The following is an 18373-nucleotide window of genomic DNA, read 5'->3' as shown; positions in this document are numbered from 1 at the left end:
GAAAGAAATTAACTTACTATTAATAAATTAAAAAAATTATACTTATATAATTAATACATATTCACGTAGCAAATAAACTTACCATAACACCATTTCCATTAGCCCAAATATACTTCGAATGTTTGGAATACATAATTATATATCTATTGAATAGTCTAATCAATCAAATACAACTCTATGCCAATGTACAACACTAATAGCACTTGAATGGTAAACTCATGTCAGGAATCTCTATTCCATTGTACTTTGAAAAATTCCTTTTCCTAAAAAAATATTATTTAACTAAAAGCTACAAAATATTCATATCTTTATAAAAATAATTCCTTCCTATAAATAAAGCACTTACTATATTCATTGTCGTTGCAGTTTAATTCATTGCAAACCACTTACCATATACTATTTAATCTTTCATAATTTTACTTTATAATCCACTAATATGGAGTCAAGTTCTTCATCCATAAGTGAATTACCTTCCAGCCAAAGAAGGGGACAGAGTAGCAGAACTCCATTGATAACATTTGAGTCCAATAGACCTTATTTCATGGCTGTTTGCACAGAAGTATATAATCATTAACTTCTTCCAAGTTTATGTTATTTGATTTATATATTTATATTCTTTTATTACCCAATAACTAATATTATTTTATTTACATTGAAGATCATTTGCGAATTAGATCCATTATTTGTTGCAGAGCATTACCATGAACTCGAAGAACATTGGATATTACAAGATGGTTATGGAAATTGTCATCGACTTCAGTTTAACAATTGTATCACTATGCCAATGCTTACTGAAGGTTGGCACGAATTCAGGGATTTTTATCATGTAACATTGAATCCACTTATGTCTTTCACATATCTAGATAATAGTCATTTCCAAATTAAATTTTTCAATGGTTCTACGCCAAAAAATGAATATCCACGTTATCATAGGTTGACTACGTGCATTAATCGAGATCTTCAATTCTATCTCACAGTACCAGACATATATCCAATGAGTAACAAATTGGTATGAGTTTTCTTCTTTATATGTTATTATTTTAATTCATTTCTTAAATTGTGGATTTTCAATCATAAATACCTATTCATTTTTTTACTATCAAATTTACCAATTTCCAGATTTTACAACCAGATCTTGCCAGCTTTCTCCAACTTAAAAACCATCAATATCTCAGACTATCCGGACCATCAAATACTGTAACAATCTGCAAATTGATATTCAAAGAGGATCCAGAAAGCAATATGAATATTGTTATTATTGGAAATGGATGGAAAAGATTCTGCTCAAATAATCGCATACGTCATGGAACTCATTTAGAATTCAAATGTGACGCTGTGATGGCAAAAAACATCGTTGTTGTAATGAAACTTTCTCGAAGATATGATCTTCAATAAAACTCCTATTTCCATCTAATAATTATTCCCATATTTTCTGTCATTTATAAATTATATAATTAAGTATCATTTATTTTCAGCCACGAATATATTCCACCATGTAAATTTATAATTGTCATGTTAGTAACAAAGAATAATATTACTTTTTCATTCATTTGTTCTTTTGCTTTTAAATATTCTATCTTAAATAATTAATATAAAACTTCACAATTAATATAACAATTTCCCCTTTCTCAGACTTTATAATGTCCTACTAACAACTAAGTCTGGAATGGGATGGAAAATCTTTTGTTCTAAAAACAATATAAAAGCACCCGATAACATCCGATTTAAATTTTCAATTGACAATCCTATGGCCAAATGCAATGTTTACAAACTTCATTCATTAATACTTCACCTGAGTTCTACCACTTTTTGTGATGTAATTGCCTCTACATAGTTTTTGTTCTATTATATATCTACAATCTGTTTTGCTATTCCTACCTATTTATTTCTTCATGTTATTTCTATTTAACTTAAGTGTATTTTAAATTATTCAACTACATCAACTATGTATTACTGAACTGCACATTTATTTCAGTCATTCTTCCTAATAAAGTCTTCATTTACTCTTAATTTCTCATTAAAATCTTATGTCATATTCACGTCCTCCCTTAACGCGCGGCGCAGCCGCGCTACCCGTGCTATAGCACGGGTCTCTCGACTAGTTATAGTTTAAAATAAAATATATATTTATTTTAAATGAATGATTCATTAGCCAAACACCTAATTACGTATTAAAATCCATTTTGCCCTCTACATTAAATGGATGATTCACAATTATTTTGCATTTTCTTACTAATGAAAAAATGTAGACATGTCCATTTTCTTTTATAATTGTAGTAAATCGTTTTTTTTTCTTTCTATTTGGCGGGAAAACTAAAAGATAAAATTAATGAAAATAAAAAGAGAGAGAACGAAAAGACCAAAGGACGCAAGTGACGGTACAGTTCATTCCTTCCAACATCAGCGAGAGAAAGAAACACAACTTGTTCCATTTACAAAGATTTTCATTCCAATCACGATCAAGAAACCCTATCCATAGATTTTAGTATATCGCTCTACGAAGAAATGAGTATGTGGGAGATATTCTCCGATGCGGATGCCGACGATAACCGTTACAAATGGCGGCAAATCAACACCACTTCGAATCATGTTATGAAACCTTTAGCCCCTCAAGGTAACTCTCATTCTCATTATTGAATTCATTAACCTTATAATTTAATTTTTATTGCTTGGTTTTATAATGATTATGATAAAAATTGATTAGTATCAAATGATAATCTGTGTGTTACTGTAATGGCCCCAAATCTGTTATTTTATAATGATTTTTATTTCGATTATGAACATGATAATGATCAGTGATTGGACGTTGCTTGGTTGCTGCTAGTGTGGGATAATATATGTCCTGGTCTATGATGCACGTATGCGGACACGAACACCAGACACGACACATACACTGACACCGCTAATAATTTAATAAGAAAATCACATAATTCAGTGTCGGTGTCGGACACGACAAATGTCTGACACCAGGACACATATAATCTGTGGAGTGTCTATGCTTCATAGGTTCTGGTTGATAAATACATGTATAAATAGGGGTCCGTTTGGATTAGGCTTATTTTTTGAGCTTATGTAAAACAACTTATGCAAATAAATAAGCTTTTTTGTTAATTTATAAGGTGCTCATTCTCAAATTCATTAATCTATTGTTTTTTTTTTTAATGATAAGTTAAGCTGAGTCCTCATATTTTTTATTTTTTTTGAAGGAAAAGCTGAGCCCTCGTATTGTTAATCCATCTTTCAGAAATTATCATATTAGAAGATTCAATGAAAAAAACCATAGAAGTGAAGAGTGAGAATCAATAATCAGTTAGTAATTACTAAATAGAACACTCAAACATGAACAATACTAGGAGTCAAGGTTTTAAACAACGGTCGCGGTTTTCTTTGGGGTCGCGTTAAGGTTTCGTGATTTCAGCTGTTAGGTATTCTGCGTTATAGATTGTGGTTGTTGCAGTGTGAATTAATCACAACAATGCACAAGTATTATTAAAATTTTCAATTGAACTAATGTTTTATACATTATAAGATGGTTCAAATAAATATATTAATTACAACACGAAAATAGGGGATCCTGCTCGCTCATCACAATATCTCATCCTCCATTTTTTTCTTATGAACGGTGTTGTGTTCTTCGCTTCCATAACGGTGTGTCGCATCGTATCGGAGTTTTACGGGTGTATCGGCGTTTTGTCACTGTTTTTAACGGTGTTTCGGTGTGATTTTACTTTCCACCTTGAAAATAGGTAAAAACGGTAATGGTGGCTACCTATACCTTTTTTTCGTAGCCATTTTCGTGGTAATGGATCCGTATTGAAAACCTTGCTAGGCATTGAAACAAAATACCAAATCTTCTAATAAATTGAAAACTTTTGAACTATCCTGATGATAACATTTGATTTATTATCTATCTTTCGGTTTTTCACGAAGTCCTGCAAGGTAAATTTTGAAGTGTCTTCATTTGAATTACTGTATATTTTTCTTTTTTGCAGATGAAGAAAACATGATAGATGATAGTTTTGGATTCTCAAATTCTCTTTTCAAGACAGCTTCAGGAAGAAAAGTTACTCTATCTTCTAATGGTCTTGTTAGAGCAAAGACGTTACTAGGATTGGGATTGCAAGAAGAAATCATTGATAGTAATAATCATACCCCTAAGAATGCCAAGAATTTTCATGGTTTTGATGAAGAATCACCTCCTTTAGTTAGCAAATCGAAGAATGGTTTTGAGAATAAAATTGTGCAGATAGAGAGTGGTAGTGGTTCTAAGAAAGCTCCGATTAAATTTCAAACTCCTCAGAGTGCAAGAAGTTTTAATGCTTTTGAAGAAGAATCACCCCATTTACAGTGTATGAAAAGTTGTAAAATGACGAGTGCCGCGTCATTTCAAAGTCCTTTAGTTGGTAGATCGAATAGTGGTTTTGAGAATATAATTGTGCAACCAGATAGTGATAGTGGTGCTAAGCAAGCTCAATTTAAATTCCAAACTGCAGCGGGGAGGTCATTATCCATTTCCAGTGATGCCTTGAAACGCGCTAGGAGCCTTCTTGGTGACCCTGATTTGGGAGATTTCTTTGAGGGAGAGGATTCACTTTTCTTGTCTTTGGATATGAGACAAATTAGCAAAATCACATCCTCTGTTGGTCATCAAAAGACACCAGAAAGCAATAAAAATCACGTGACAAAAAGTTTCACATACCCTTTGCAGCCTTCCAAACAAACAGAATTTTCAAATAAGTTGCTTGGCCATGAAGGTAATGGGAATAATTTAATCATGAAATTTGATGATGTTGCGAATGAAAGTGATTATGGCTGTAAAAGTAGCAACACTCTTGAAGTTGTTGACTTGACAAGAAAAAGTTCTTCATTGGGTACGACATTTTTTGATGTTTCCAGTACTACCAAGACAACTCCTACATTTAATAAACAACCTGCTATTGGGAAAAGGAGACTAGGATTAACTGCAAATGTTTCTTCTTTCAAAAAGCCTCGCATTTCCAAAACTTCTGCCTCTGGTGACCAACATGTCCAAAACTTTCATAATGGTATGTATGATTTAAGAGTTTTTAGTACATTCCTTTTACTTTTATCTGTTGCAAGATCGATTAAACTCATTTCAATATGCGTGGTTCTTAAGGTTTGTCTAAATTATCATCTGGTGCTTCTGGATGCAAAAGAAAGGTTTCCACCCGATATCCATCTCGGAATGCAAGGATACACATCAAAGAATTTTTTGCAGTTCCTCCATTAATGAAAAAAGTGGTTAGTTAATCAGTATATTATCGATGTTGTTTACCATAGTCTGCTAGGACCTCATTTGTTATTGTTGTAAACTAAAATGAAATTCATTGCAGCATTTTCCGAACCCGGTCAGACAGGTGACATCTGGTAATGCAGGAGAGTACATATTCCATGATGGCTCCGATGATAATGGTATTGGAGGAGAAGCTTTCATCCATCTATTGGCACAACATGGGGCTTCCCTGCATTTTGCTTCAAAAGAGTAAGTTGCTTTTATCCTCGGTTGTTAAATTTCATAATTCAATACGGGAGTTTGGTACTTTTTTTTTCTTTGAAGGATCGGGAGTTTGGTACTTGGAAGGCACTTTGTATGTAATGTTTTACTCGATGCATTTTACTTAAAAATGTTCTTTTTAGGTGGGTATTGAATCATTACAAGTGGATTGTATGGAAACTGGCATGCTATGAGAGATACTATCCAGCTAGGTGTGCGGGAAAATTTCTGACTGTATCAAATGTGCTTGAGGAACTGAAGTACAGGTATATAACTGCTTTTAGACAACATATTTTAGGTCTATAAAACTAAATTTGAAATTTGGTGTATAGATATGAAAGAGAAGTGAATCATGGCCACCGGTCTATCATCAAGAAAGTTCTTGAAGGGGATATATTGCCTTCTTCAATGATGATCCTTTGCATATCTAGCATTCACTCAAATCATGTGATGGAAAGTGGGACATTATTTCAGGCACAAACCGGGAATAAGAGCAGGGAGGCAGTAAAAGTTGAACTAACTGATGGATGGTAAGAATTTCACCTGTGCCGTGTGAAAATAAAAGAGGTTCCCTAAAACACAAAGTGATTTTCTTTCGCAGGTATTCTATAAATGCCATTTTAGATGCTCCATTGTCAAAGCAACTGGATGCTGGAAGATTATTTGTAGGACAGAAGCTTCGGGTAATGTGTTGGTCTGAATTTTGTCTATGACTATAACACACTTAATACTTGATACTGAATTTTGTTTTCATATTTTTTGTGCAGATCTGGGGAGCAGAATTATGTGGCTGGAACGGGCCAGTTTCACCCTTTGAGGTTTTTCTGGCTTAAGATTGTGATTGAGTATCTTTCTGTAATGCCTTGTTGTATGGTTTCCTCATATTCTGTTATAATTTTAGGTGTCATCAACAATTAGCTTATTTCTTCACATAAATGGAACATATAGAGTTCATTGGTCAGCGCGGTTAGGATTTTGTAAGCATCTTTTAGTTTGTGGATGTCATTCTTTTTAAGTTAGAGAAAATTAGTATCTTGTTCCTTGAGCTTATCTTCTTGAGCTAATCACAGGTAAAGTTGCCGGTCCGCCTTTGGCTTTCAAATGCATAAAAAACAATGGAGGTTTAATACCTCAGACCTTGGCAGGAATTACCCATATATATCCCATTCTTTACAAAGAAAGGTAACTTAAATTTGTTTTCTGCAGATATATTTTTTCATTATACTATCCAAAAAGTTAAGAACTGTTTTCCTTATTAGGTTAAGCAGTGAACGATCTGTGTAGGTTTCACACTAGACTAGATTGCAAATTATCTGTTGGCTATATTCTGCACACAATTATGGTTTGGTAGGCATAGTATCTAGATTCTGCACATTAGTTTTTTTATTTATCGTGTTATTTTTCATCTGATACATAGTATACACATAATTCTAAGAAGTGTTTGGATTTATTGAATGCTAACTATAGGTGTACAATACAATTAAATTCCATACCTTATACTCTCAGATGGTGACATGAACTTGTTCTCACGTTTTTTTTAATGTCTAAATTCTATTGATAGTTTCTGTCATTATTATTTTGTTGTTTGATTTCTATCTGTTTTAAACATATAATTTTTCATTTGAGGTGAACTCTATTCTACCTTCTCATATCTGCCTTGAAAAGCATTTTTGTTTTGGAAAGGAATTTTGTATGGACAGAATTTACTATCAATAAGCGCCATTTCTTTTTATGTTTTGATTTCAATGGATTTCTTTTCAAATATGCCTGATCTAATAATTAAATGCTGGAAAATCGAGTCACAATTCAAGCATTCAAAAGAAGAATTTCCTTGAAAGGTGTCAAAGAAGTTGAGCCTGTCATCAACTAGACATTGTAGAAAACTATTGCATGATATCTCTACATACAAATCTAGTCAGTGTTTAGAAAATTATTGATTATAGCAGTAGTCATTAGACATATAGATTGATTAAACCTGAAATTTCTGAATATGAATTCTAAGCTCATAACTATGTTGGGAAGTGTACGACGATACTCACTGAAGCTCCTTTGTCCGTCGCTATTCCTTCGTGTTATATTTTGTAATGTGGTTGAACAATTTGGTGGCTTTGTTACTGTTATTATAGCATCTGTTAAATAATATGTATCATATCCTATTTCTAGCTTGTCTTGTTTCAGTTAGCCATGTAATATCCATTATCTAGCATAAAACTTGTCTTTCATGGGTGTTTTGTTGCAAAGAAACTAAATCGAACAACTCAATTGAGAGAGAGAGAGAGAGAATGAAATGAGAGGGTAATTTTCTGATTTCTCATCTAAATAATAATTACTAATTACTAATTACTAACTATAGCCAACTAAGTGTGACAAACAAACAATAAAGTTAAAGTTTGTTAGAGTGCATTGCTTGCGCTGTAAGTAATTGAAATTGCCTCCAAAGAAGAGTGACCTTAAAGGCCATCGATCTTCTGCTCATAAAAGGTCCTTTTCAAAGGTGTCCGAGAAGTTGAGTTTTTCATCTAACAATAAAACTAACACTCTCCTCTCTATTTATTGAACATGGTAGAAAATCATTGCATGATACTGATAGTGGTAGTTATTAACCATATAGATTGGTTAATCCTCTGAAATCTTTGCATACAAATCCAGTTAGTATTTAGAAGATTAATAGGGCTCCATTGAAAGCAGCTAGTAATGTGGCTTTATCGATTACTAGTGAAGCGAGAAGTTCATAGGTTATATATATAAATGTACATTGTTATATACATGGAAAACAATCTTATAGTGGCAGTACAACTTATTTAGGATGTCTTCTTTACTGTAAAGGGAAATACTTTTCAATTTTCATTTAAAAAAAAGGTGCAGGACAATTCCTTATTCATCGTGTAGATGCACATTTTCCAGAACTTGGTTTGTAGAAAATGACTATCTAGTTGTTAGTTTATTCTTAAGTATTTAATAATTTGAATATCATATCTATTCATTTCAAGTGGTTTAATTTGGTTATTTTTCATGTTCATTTATCATTTGTTCATTTGTTCAATGTTCATTTCCATAAAAACACTGAAGGAGGTGAGAAAAAATAAACAACTACATCAGAAATCCAATTTGCTACATGCATTCATTTTAGCTATAGAGTCTTAATGACATGGACACTTATAGTTTAATATGATTTGGTGACATGGATACAGTGTGTGGGGCTTGGTACCATCTTAACAGTCTTTACTTTTATGCTGTTAGATGCTCAGCTGTTGTGGATAACATTGTTTCGGAGTATCAGAAGGAAAGAACGAGTTCACATGTTTATGATCACGATGATAGTGAAGGGGCTAAGATTTATATGATGTTGGAGACAGCTGCAGAACCTGAATTCTTGATGGCGGATATGACTCTCGAGCAGCTTCGTTCTTTTGCTGCGTATAAGGCCAAATTAAATGTGAGGTTTTATATTCTTGTTATTTTTTTTTTTTTTTTTATAAGCAACCACTTTATTAGTGGGGAGTGCAAAGCATACTCAACCCCAAGTTAAATGAGTACAACTGTTAAATACATTCCAAAGGATTTATACACCAAACTAGAATAACTTACGCCCTCCAAACATCCTTTCCTGCCTAATAACCATCCCCACAAAACCATTTTAATATGTGACGCTATGCCACTTACATCCAAATGCACCAAACTGTAGCCATCCACACTAAATGTGAGCATTTCCTATCTTTCTTACCACCTTTGATACCACAGTGTTGCAATAAATGAGAACATGGGTTTTGGTATTGAACGAGTCGCATGTCAAGCCACTCCAGATTGTTGCATTCTGGAACTTCCAAGCCATCCATAAATTTGATTCCACACAATAATACTTATTGGACAGATTCTGTGGTTGAACTGCAGTAAACGCAGCTGAGTTGATGTTGAGACGTTAAGATGCCTCTCTCGTACAAATTTTCCTTCGTTGCCAACCTGTCATTCAACAGCCTCCAGCAGAAAATGTGAATTTTGCTAGGGACTGCACTGTTCCACAGTTTCAACCAGACCTGAGTCGGGATGTCGTCATTTGAATTCACCCTAAAAATGCCTTCCTTTGTGAACCAGAGGTAGCAAGATTTAACTGAGAAGCCTCTAGCAGCGTCCGACAACCAAACTCAGTAGTATGGTGTATTTATATCCAGTGATATGCCGACATTGCAACATAGATACCTCACCTTCCTCCCTATCTAAAAAAGTCATGCTCCAACATAAATTCCACTTCCGACTCAAACCAGACCAACAACCTGATTCTGCAACTGTCACAATTTTGTCCGCTACAGGCAAAAAGAGGCCAGGAAATAACTCTTTTAACACAGATGTATCAAGCCACACATCTTTCCAAAAGCTAGTTTTTTAGCCATTGCCCAGCCTGAATTTAAAAGCACCAGCCAGCGAGACATTTTATATTCTAGTTTATATGCATGAAATATATCCTAGATTATATGCATAAAATATATTTATAGTTTCATGTCCATCATCAGGCAACTAGACAATCACAATTGGAAAGTTCGATTGAGAAAGCTTTGAAAGATTCTGGCTTGGGAAACCGAGATGTGACGCCATTTATGAAATTGCGGGTCGTTGGATTAACTTACAAAAATCGACAAGATAAGCCTAAGGAAGGCATAATAACAATCTGGAACCCAACACAGAAGCAGGTGAGTCTGATCATCAAAATGCAAAGAATAATCATATTTCCCAATGTCAACAATTTTTCAGCATTTCTATGGTTGCAGAATTTATGCAAATGATTTTCTCATGCACGCCTAGCTAGTTATTATACAGTACTTGATTTCCTTTCTGTCAATTCCTTAACATACATCAGAAGATTGCTCACAATTTCATTATATTCTGTTACAATGTGACAGTGTCAGGAGCTGGCAGAGGGAGAAGCATATGCAATTGCAGGACTCACACCATATGGATCTGATCCGGATGTCCTTCATTTGCAGACTAGAGGATCTACTACCAAGTGGTTGCCATTATCTTCTAACGCAAAGGAACAGTTTAGGTAGGTATCTAACAATTAGAATATATTCTAAACCCATCTTTATTATGGTTATGTCAATTCTAAACCCATCTTGTTGTCCTTTGTAGGTCATTTTTCAATAGTCGGAAATCAATCCCATAGTCAAGTTTGTGTGACATCCCTCTTTCCAGGTAATTTTATCGCCTCAGTCCTTATATATATATATATAGACACACACATCCGCGCGCACACACACACACACTAGCAGTCAAAAAAGAACATCAAGAAAATATGTGACGTAGTCTTATTATTCTTATACAGCGAGTTCGATATTGTTGCATTTGGTGGTGATTGTCTAAAGATATGTGCAGGTTGTTCAACTGTCTACGTGTTTTGGAAATTCATGACCACATTGACGTAGTTAATAGTTAACAGGACTTTTGAAAAATATAATGTTAGTGTGTTCCTTTTGAATATCACAAGATGAGTAATGTATTTATCCACGAGATATTGATAAACTCGGATTCGTGATATATATTATGGTATGTATTTCATTTAGATTATGATGGTAACAATTTCTACGAAAAGGTTTTCTATAATACTCAATCTTATTGACATGCCAAAATTTCGCATTACAAATTGAATTTTGTTATGGTTCTAGTGCGAAGGTTAGGAAGTCTGATGCATTGCTAGGGTTCGGTCTGAGCTTTAGGCACTCACTCACGTTTTTAGATTTGTGTTTGAAGTTGTTATGGTTTAGACAGATTTTGTTGAGCTTCTTTCATGTGCGTGACTTTTGGTTTGTTGGTTTGTTTTTTTGCCATTGTTGTCATGACATGATGCTATTGCAGCTTTATTGTACTCTTGGATTCCCATAAAATAGAAAAGAGGGAAATATTAGAGAGAGATATGAGAGAAGTTAAGTAGAGATTTCATATTGTTTGGATGAATAGAAAGAAATATTGGTAGAGAAGAAAGAAACAATAAAACTTCTATTTATTCCCTTTTTGTTGCATGGTGTTACTATTAATCTCTATTATATTCTCACAAGTCATAGCCCAACATTTCATCTCTATTGTATTCTTCTAGAGATGGTAAAGTCACCGAAGATGTTTGCTATAATTTTCTATCACATATTTGCATTAGAAGTATTTAAGAAGCTTTTGTATAACATAGATAAACAAGCCAAGCAAAGTACTATGCACAACACAACTAGTCATTGTATCACCAATCAAAATCCATACACTAAACAATCCGCAAAACAATATTTTTTACATATCCTCGGTTCAAACACAGGTGATACTGTTCAATCCAACAATATCGGTATTATTAATTGAGTTAGACTTTATAAACTATTTAAAACTTTTTTAATTTTTGGAAAATATTTTGAATTTTGCAAAAAATTTCTCATGTCAATGTATTAACGACCATAGATATTTTTTTTATTTTATTATAGTAAATTAAATTTCATTCAAATGCTAAAATAAGGATAATACAACCAAATTAGCGAGTTGGGATTTGAAACATTTTCCATCAACATTTTAAGAGAATAATACACGCTATTGATACATGAAGAAATTTCAGAAGTTAAAAGGACATTTTTTTAATGGCCAAGTTAAAAGAACATTAACAAAACCAATGTTTTAATCCAAACAATCAAATTAATTTCTTTCACATATAACCAATGGTTAAGTTGCTCAAAAAAAAAAAAAGAAACCAATGGTTAAGATAATTAAATCAATCAATCATAACGTAACTTAATCTCTTTATCCATTAGTCAATCGTAGTTTAATTTAATTTTTTTTTTATCCCTACTTTGTTCAAAACTAGAAGAGAAAGGATGTGTTTAAAAAAGACTTGCTAAAAGAAGTTCAAGGATAATCAACATGACTCGCATTTTCTCAAAATTTCCAACATGTTGAGGCAACTCCTTCATAATTCATTCAATAACACACATAACAATAAAATTCTCAGAATTTTTCAGTTTTTACAAATACATGAAATCTGAGATGAATTTTCAGTATAGATAAGAAAGAACTCTCTCTGTGGAAAGAAAAGAACATAATTCTTTTCCCTGAACAATTTTCACAAATTCATAAGCTATGTAATGCAATGATCAATATAAAACAAAGCAAAAGTGTAGTTTATGATCAACCGTCATTCTTGGCATTGACATTAAACAAGAAGCACCGGTCTCGTCTACATCCTCATTTTCCGGAGCAATGCCAGAGGACTCTAGCTTCGCACCCACATTGGTCAAATTAAAAATTGTTACAAATTATATTCCAGTTGTTGCAGACGCTGAAATCTCTCTAACAATTCCCTCTTCCCCTATGCAGATCGATGTAGGAAGAAACATTTTGATATAAATAAAAAACAACCTTGAATTTCTCTAATAAAGAATTTGTATAACATATAGAAATATTATTTGGGTAGATGAATTAAGACTCCAAAGGAAATGCTTCTATGAAAGGCTTATTATCTTAGATTTGTCCAAAGCTATAGTTCTCTCTGTGTTTCAATTTTCATCTATAATATAGGGGTATTCCAAAGCTACCTTGTTAGGTGAAAGATCAAATATCAAATATAGACAAGAACACAAAAAATATCCTTATCATATCAACATTTGTTTATATAAAAAATTAAACATAGTATATGACATAGTGAAACTCATTAAGAAATGAAATTTCCAAAAAGTTTAGTACTGATACCTTGTTAAAACTCTTTAAAACTAAAACCTTTCAAAATTGAAGAAGGAAAATTACAAATCCCTTAAAATCAATTTTATTAAAATAAGAGCAATGGGAGAGGTTTGAGTTTGAGTTTAAATGAGAAGAAGCTCCTACCAAAGCTCAGACTTTTTTTCTATAAGCAGAATTTTATTAATACCGAGCAAGCTAGCACAAGATGTGCTAAGCCGTTCCCAAACCAAACACAGAAGACTAATTCGACTCCACGAATCCAGCTGCAACGTTATACAGCGGGAATTAACAACAAAATAACTAATAGCAGCTACATAACCTTGCAACAACACAGAAACTTCACACGCGGCAGAAGCAGATCGCGCCACCGAGAGGTATCAAGGCAAGTCAAAATGCTTTGAAGAGAATCTCAAAGATTCTGAAAATATTTCTATTCTCAAATTTCACCCATCATAGATTCAAAGTTAAGCCAAGACTATATCAATTCTAAAGGTCCTCTCTTGTTCTCACCTTTTCGTCAAGTAACATTACACCCATTTCGATCAAATGTTTGCATTCTATATAAAATGCAAAATTCACATTGGAAGTACAAAAATAAAAGATGTTGACACCACCAAAAAATATGAACCGATCTAATCAACATCCTCTATTATCATGCTTCATGATTCCTGTACAACAATCAAACACAACATTCAATCTCTCCATGATACAAATATCCATAGTCCAATGTTACTAATTTGATGAGACCTATGAAATGATTGTTCATTCAATACATGCAAAGATACGGTTAGAAAGATATATTTACCGTCATTAAATAACAAGTCATACTTAAACGGAAGATTATTCTTTTGAGTGATCCGCTGAAGATTCCCTAAAGATCATTTGGGTCTGCAAACCATTCAAACAAACCAAAATTGAATACTATGTTAATGAATAAGTAACTACTTAGAATCATAGTATCATTGAGATTTAGTAGAAAAACCTTATAAAGAGTCTCAACCAGTGGTGAATCTGCTCCATACTTTATCTAAAATAATCACCATGTCAAAGATGAGTTTGTATCTCACAATTACATTTCATTATAACAAGTAATTTCTTAACTTCACAAATACAACATTGAATATAGTTGTCTGCGGCCAAAATACCTTGCGGTCATTGCAGTCGGCATATCTTATGTTCTTAACCATTGGATTAAAGATGAAACAATGAATTTCTTAACTTCACAAAATCATATTTCAACGTTCAGTACTTGACTCGAGATCCGAGATGAGCTAACTGCAATGATTGTAAGATATTTTAACCACATCTAATCCAAATCTATATGGCAACTATGCGAACAGACTGAACTTTACAAACTAGACTCCACTTATGTTTCGTCTATCATATTTCCTTACATTAAAATCAATTTTATTGACTACCAAAATCAAAGGATAAGAAACGAGGAAAGGCACATCAATAGAGTTTTTTCAAACTGTGTTTGAACCACAGTCACTATACAGGTCCACAAAATCTCCTCAAAAGAATCTAATAAAGCTTGTAACACTTTCTACAATGATAGGAGCAATATCATATTTCCTTTTAAACCAAAAAGGAGCAACTCAGGTTTTCTTTTAATCTATTTTTCAGTAACAACATATACTAAAACACAAGATCAAGATTTGCATTGTGAAATTACCTTAATGATCCCAATAGCATCGTGTTTCAAAGCTTCTTGGTGCTTATTGTCCAATTCTCTAGCATGAGAAACAAAGGGTTGCTTCTCCTGAAGAGAAAAGGAGATTATTCTCAACAATTTTGACTCATTTGAGCTTACTTAAGTGTTTGTGAGATTACGTTTATGATCACATATATATGGAAATAAAGTTAGGGCAGGCAAGTAGTTATTTTACCTCCTTTGACATATTTTTCCACTTTTCAAACCCTATCCTATCAAGTTCAATATTATAATTTTCCATGTCTTGACCCTTCATGAAGCTTTCCCTGATAAAGAAAACTATATAGTCAATATCATTATTTTTACCATAAACAAGATGGAATAGGCATCTAAAATACACAAATCAAACATAATCGCATCTCATTTAAATCATAATAATAATATCTTCAAAAGGAAAACATGGCTATACAAAGAAGAATCTCAATTAGATCAAGATTGAATATAAATCATATTTGTAAACAATGCATCAAAATAGATATAAGGTAATGTCAAATAATGAAGGAAAATACGGCAAACACATCCTACATGTGAATTTGGATACCCTATTACAGTTAGGGGATTCAGGGGATTCCACATTCACGCAATCAGGACATAGGTGGTTGTTCGATCTCTAATCAAAAGGAAATTGTAATTTTAATATGAACCGATCGAACATGTCTTGACTGTGCATTGAGTAACAACACTAAAAGATTGAAATTTTATTGAGGGTGAGGAATGATACATAGAAAGACGGCAAGGCGAAATGGGTTGGTTCTTCATGAATTGTTGAATATTCGGGAGAGTTCGCTTGGAGAATATTCCGAGTAACATTTTGAATTGAACCAAGAAACTTGCATAGTCAACAACCTCAATTGTGTAAACTCTCAAAGCACTTCTAAGTGGAAGCTGAAAATTTTCAACATATGAAATTAAGTCTTTCTCTGTGAGAAACTCAGCTGAAGACTTTGGCAGCCCTCATCACAAATTCCACCAAAGGCCATGAATTATGGAAGACTTTGGTAGGAAGAAACGTTACAAACCGCATTGTCTCGGGCGGTTGCGTTATGTCTAAATATAACCTACTCAACGCTCTGAAGCAAAGTAATCTCTTAAAACTTAACTTTTTTTGTAGTACTGCTCCATGCTTTCGGTCCTAACGTATCTCATTGCTAAATCTGAAATTTCTTGATTTGGAAAACCACAATCAAGATCAGAAGCCATATGATCAAGCTTGAATAGAAATCATATCAAATTCATAATTTATAAACAAAATTGAATAGGCATCTAAGTAGACTAATGAAACATCACTGCATCTCAAAGATCATAATAATAATATCTACAAAAGGAAAACATGACTATACAAAGAAGAATCTATAAACAACGCAACAATATTCATATAGGCTAATGTCAAAGAAAGAAAGATAGGAAAAATGGAAAACAACATCCTATATGTGAATTTGGATTCCCTAGTCTCGCATTCACGTAGTTCGGACATAGGTGGTTGTTCCATCAAGATTAGACGGTCCAAAAAAATGCAGATTTTAATTTTAATATGAATTGATCAAACGTCTACAAATGTCTTGACCGCGTGAATGTGGGAAATCCCTGACTGCGGATTGAGTAACATTTAACACTAAAGATGGAATTGAGAGTGAGGAATGTTACATAAAAAGGCGATACGGCGAAATGGGTTGGCTCTTCATCAAATGTTGAATGTTTGGGCGAGTTCGCTTGGGAACGATTCCGAGCAACCTTTTGAATTGAATCTTGTTGGAGTCACAATAATGCATATCAGCCAAGGCAATAGCAACAGACATCCCACATGTTTCACTACATACACACACATTCAATTCAATCATAATAAGTATAAGCACAAACACTAAAAATGAAGAAAGAAAGTAGAAAACGAACATTGAATTGAATAGATACCATTTGAAAAAGGCACTTCCATCAGAAGCACGAACACGACGAATGGCGCAAACCCTTTTGCTAACTCTTCTTCTTCGTGCCATCAGCAGTGATGAAACGACTAATGTTTGTCCCCAAATTGATGAAAAGTAGTGCCGCTACTAATATTGATAGACGAGCATTTGCCTTAATTTTTTTTTGAAAAGTGCACATTGTCTCTTCAAATTTCTCTTTGCATATTTAATGTTTTTTCATCAACCAATCAAAATAGATTGACTCATTTATTTTTTATTAACCAATTAAAATAGATCATGACTTATTTATATTTTATTAGCAATCAAAATTGATCATGACATGATTTGTTTTTATATGTAGACAATTATTTTTCGCTATTTTCATCTACCTCTTTTTCTTTTTCTGGTCAGGTAGCCTAGTGGCTAGAATTCAAAGGTGAATAAGTAGGGTGTTCGGGGTTCGAACCCGACCCCTGCATATAATAATGCATTGTCCTACCAACTGAGCTATGCTCGGGACATTTCATCTACCTCTTCCTCCCATAAAAAAGACACTTTCAACCCATTATCTTTTCTTTTATTTGTTTATTTTCTATTTTTTATTGTTTTACTGTTTGATTAACATTTCTTATTCTTATATTACTTTTTAATCTGATTTTGTGTGTGTGAAGAATATTGCGATTTCTTATATTGTTGTTTTCTTATTCAAAATTGGTGTTTATATGTTCTGTCTTTGACCGGATTCTTATTTTGGACTTGGAAGTCTATCAAGAGAAAAGAAGAAATGCATCACATATCAATTAAATTATATATGAAGTATTTATTTTTATGTAGTATTTGTTTTTGGAAATGATATTTATCAATTTTATTGATTATTGATATTTTGTTGTTATAGAGCTATGATCAAAGTCATGTTTGTCTTTTTCCAAACATCACGCCTTGAACTTGAGGAATCCATGTTTGGTCGATCAATATATGTATGCTTGAACATAGTACATAAAAAATTAAGCAAGTAGCAAATCTATAACCTTCATTTTTTTTAGATAACTGAGGAGATGGGAGATCAAATCGAAAACACACCAACTCATGGAGATGAGAGCAAATGAGAGAAAGATGACCAAAACTTAGACTTGACGGCAGCATGGTCATCACATGACCACCTTAACTTAATCAATATCATCATTTGATTAAAATCAATCAATGACTAAAATTTGGCATCAAATTAACTTTGACATTTTAATGTCATTTAATCTTAACTCATTTTTATATATTGATTGAGGGTAATTCTGTGATAAAAAAAAAATTATGTCAGTATTCCCTACTTCAAGAAAAAAAATCATGCCCCTATTCCCTAAAAAAAAAAATCATGCCACTATTTCCTCAAAAAAAAAATTGAACATGCAAGAAATTTGGTTAAGAAATGTCCATTTAATCATACATTATCACCGTAGGAATTTTGTTTTGAATGAAAATGATATGCAATGATTTTAGTTTTTTTTTTTTTTTTTTTGAAGAAATGCATTGATTTTACTTGATTACGTAATA

The 18373-nt window shown here is 33.0% G+C and overlaps 2 protein-coding genes across 4 annotated transcripts; one reads left to right on the top strand and one right to left on the bottom strand.

Moving 5' to 3' along the window:
- Positions 1 to 2360: 2360 nt before the first annotated feature.
- On the top strand, positions 2361 to 11093 carry LOC25480600 (protein BREAST CANCER SUSCEPTIBILITY 2 homolog B). Of its 2 annotated transcripts, none has more exons than XM_039834185.1 (15): positions 2361 to 2614; positions 3993 to 5045; positions 5138 to 5262; positions 5355 to 5503; positions 5659 to 5781; positions 5848 to 6045; positions 6117 to 6198; positions 6283 to 6333; positions 6417 to 6492; positions 6586 to 6697; positions 8756 to 8951; positions 10024 to 10200; positions 10411 to 10553; positions 10640 to 10702; positions 10883 to 11093. In XM_039834185.1, the coding sequence occupies exons 1-14, from the start codon at positions 2506 to 2508 to the stop codon at positions 10671 to 10673; spliced, it is 2628 nt and encodes an 875-aa protein (XP_039690119.1). In that variant the 5' UTR covers positions 2361 to 2505; the 3' UTR covers positions 10674 to 10702; positions 10883 to 11093. The 2 variants fall into 2 exon arrangements, with proteins under 2 accessions (XP_039690119.1, XP_039690120.1); XM_039834186.1 differs by having other exon boundaries at positions 10833 to 11093.
- A 2495-nt stretch (positions 11094 to 13588) lies between these two features.
- LOC25480599 (uncharacterized) lies at positions 13589 to 17039 on the bottom strand. Of its 2 annotated transcripts, none has more exons than XM_013586938.3 (7): positions 16836 to 17038; positions 16572 to 16736; positions 15103 to 15193; positions 14889 to 14975; positions 14196 to 14240; positions 14019 to 14101; positions 13589 to 13881 (listed from the first exon to the last, which is right to left on the bottom strand). In XM_013586938.3, exons 1-6 carry the CDS (start codon positions 16916 to 16918, stop codon positions 14054 to 14056), a joined length of 519 nt encoding a protein of 172 aa, XP_013442392.1. In that variant the 5' UTR covers positions 16919 to 17038; the 3' UTR covers positions 13589 to 13881; positions 14019 to 14053. The 2 variants fall into 2 exon arrangements, 1 of the variants encoding a protein (XP_013442392.1); XR_003008430.2 differs by lacking the exon at positions 13589 to 13881 and adding an exon at positions 14359 to 14488 and having other exon boundaries at positions 14013 to 14101; positions 16836 to 17039.
- Between the last annotated feature and the right edge of the window lie 1334 nt (positions 17040 to 18373).

The sequence above is a fragment of the Medicago truncatula genome, chromosome 5 (assembly GCF_003473485.1).
Source record: "Medicago truncatula cultivar Jemalong A17 chromosome 5, MtrunA17r5.0-ANR, whole genome shotgun sequence".
In the NCBI taxonomy this organism is placed as follows: Eukaryota; Viridiplantae; Streptophyta; class Magnoliopsida; order Fabales; family Fabaceae; genus Medicago; species Medicago truncatula.
This window is presented reverse-complemented; position numbering and strand designations above follow the sequence as displayed.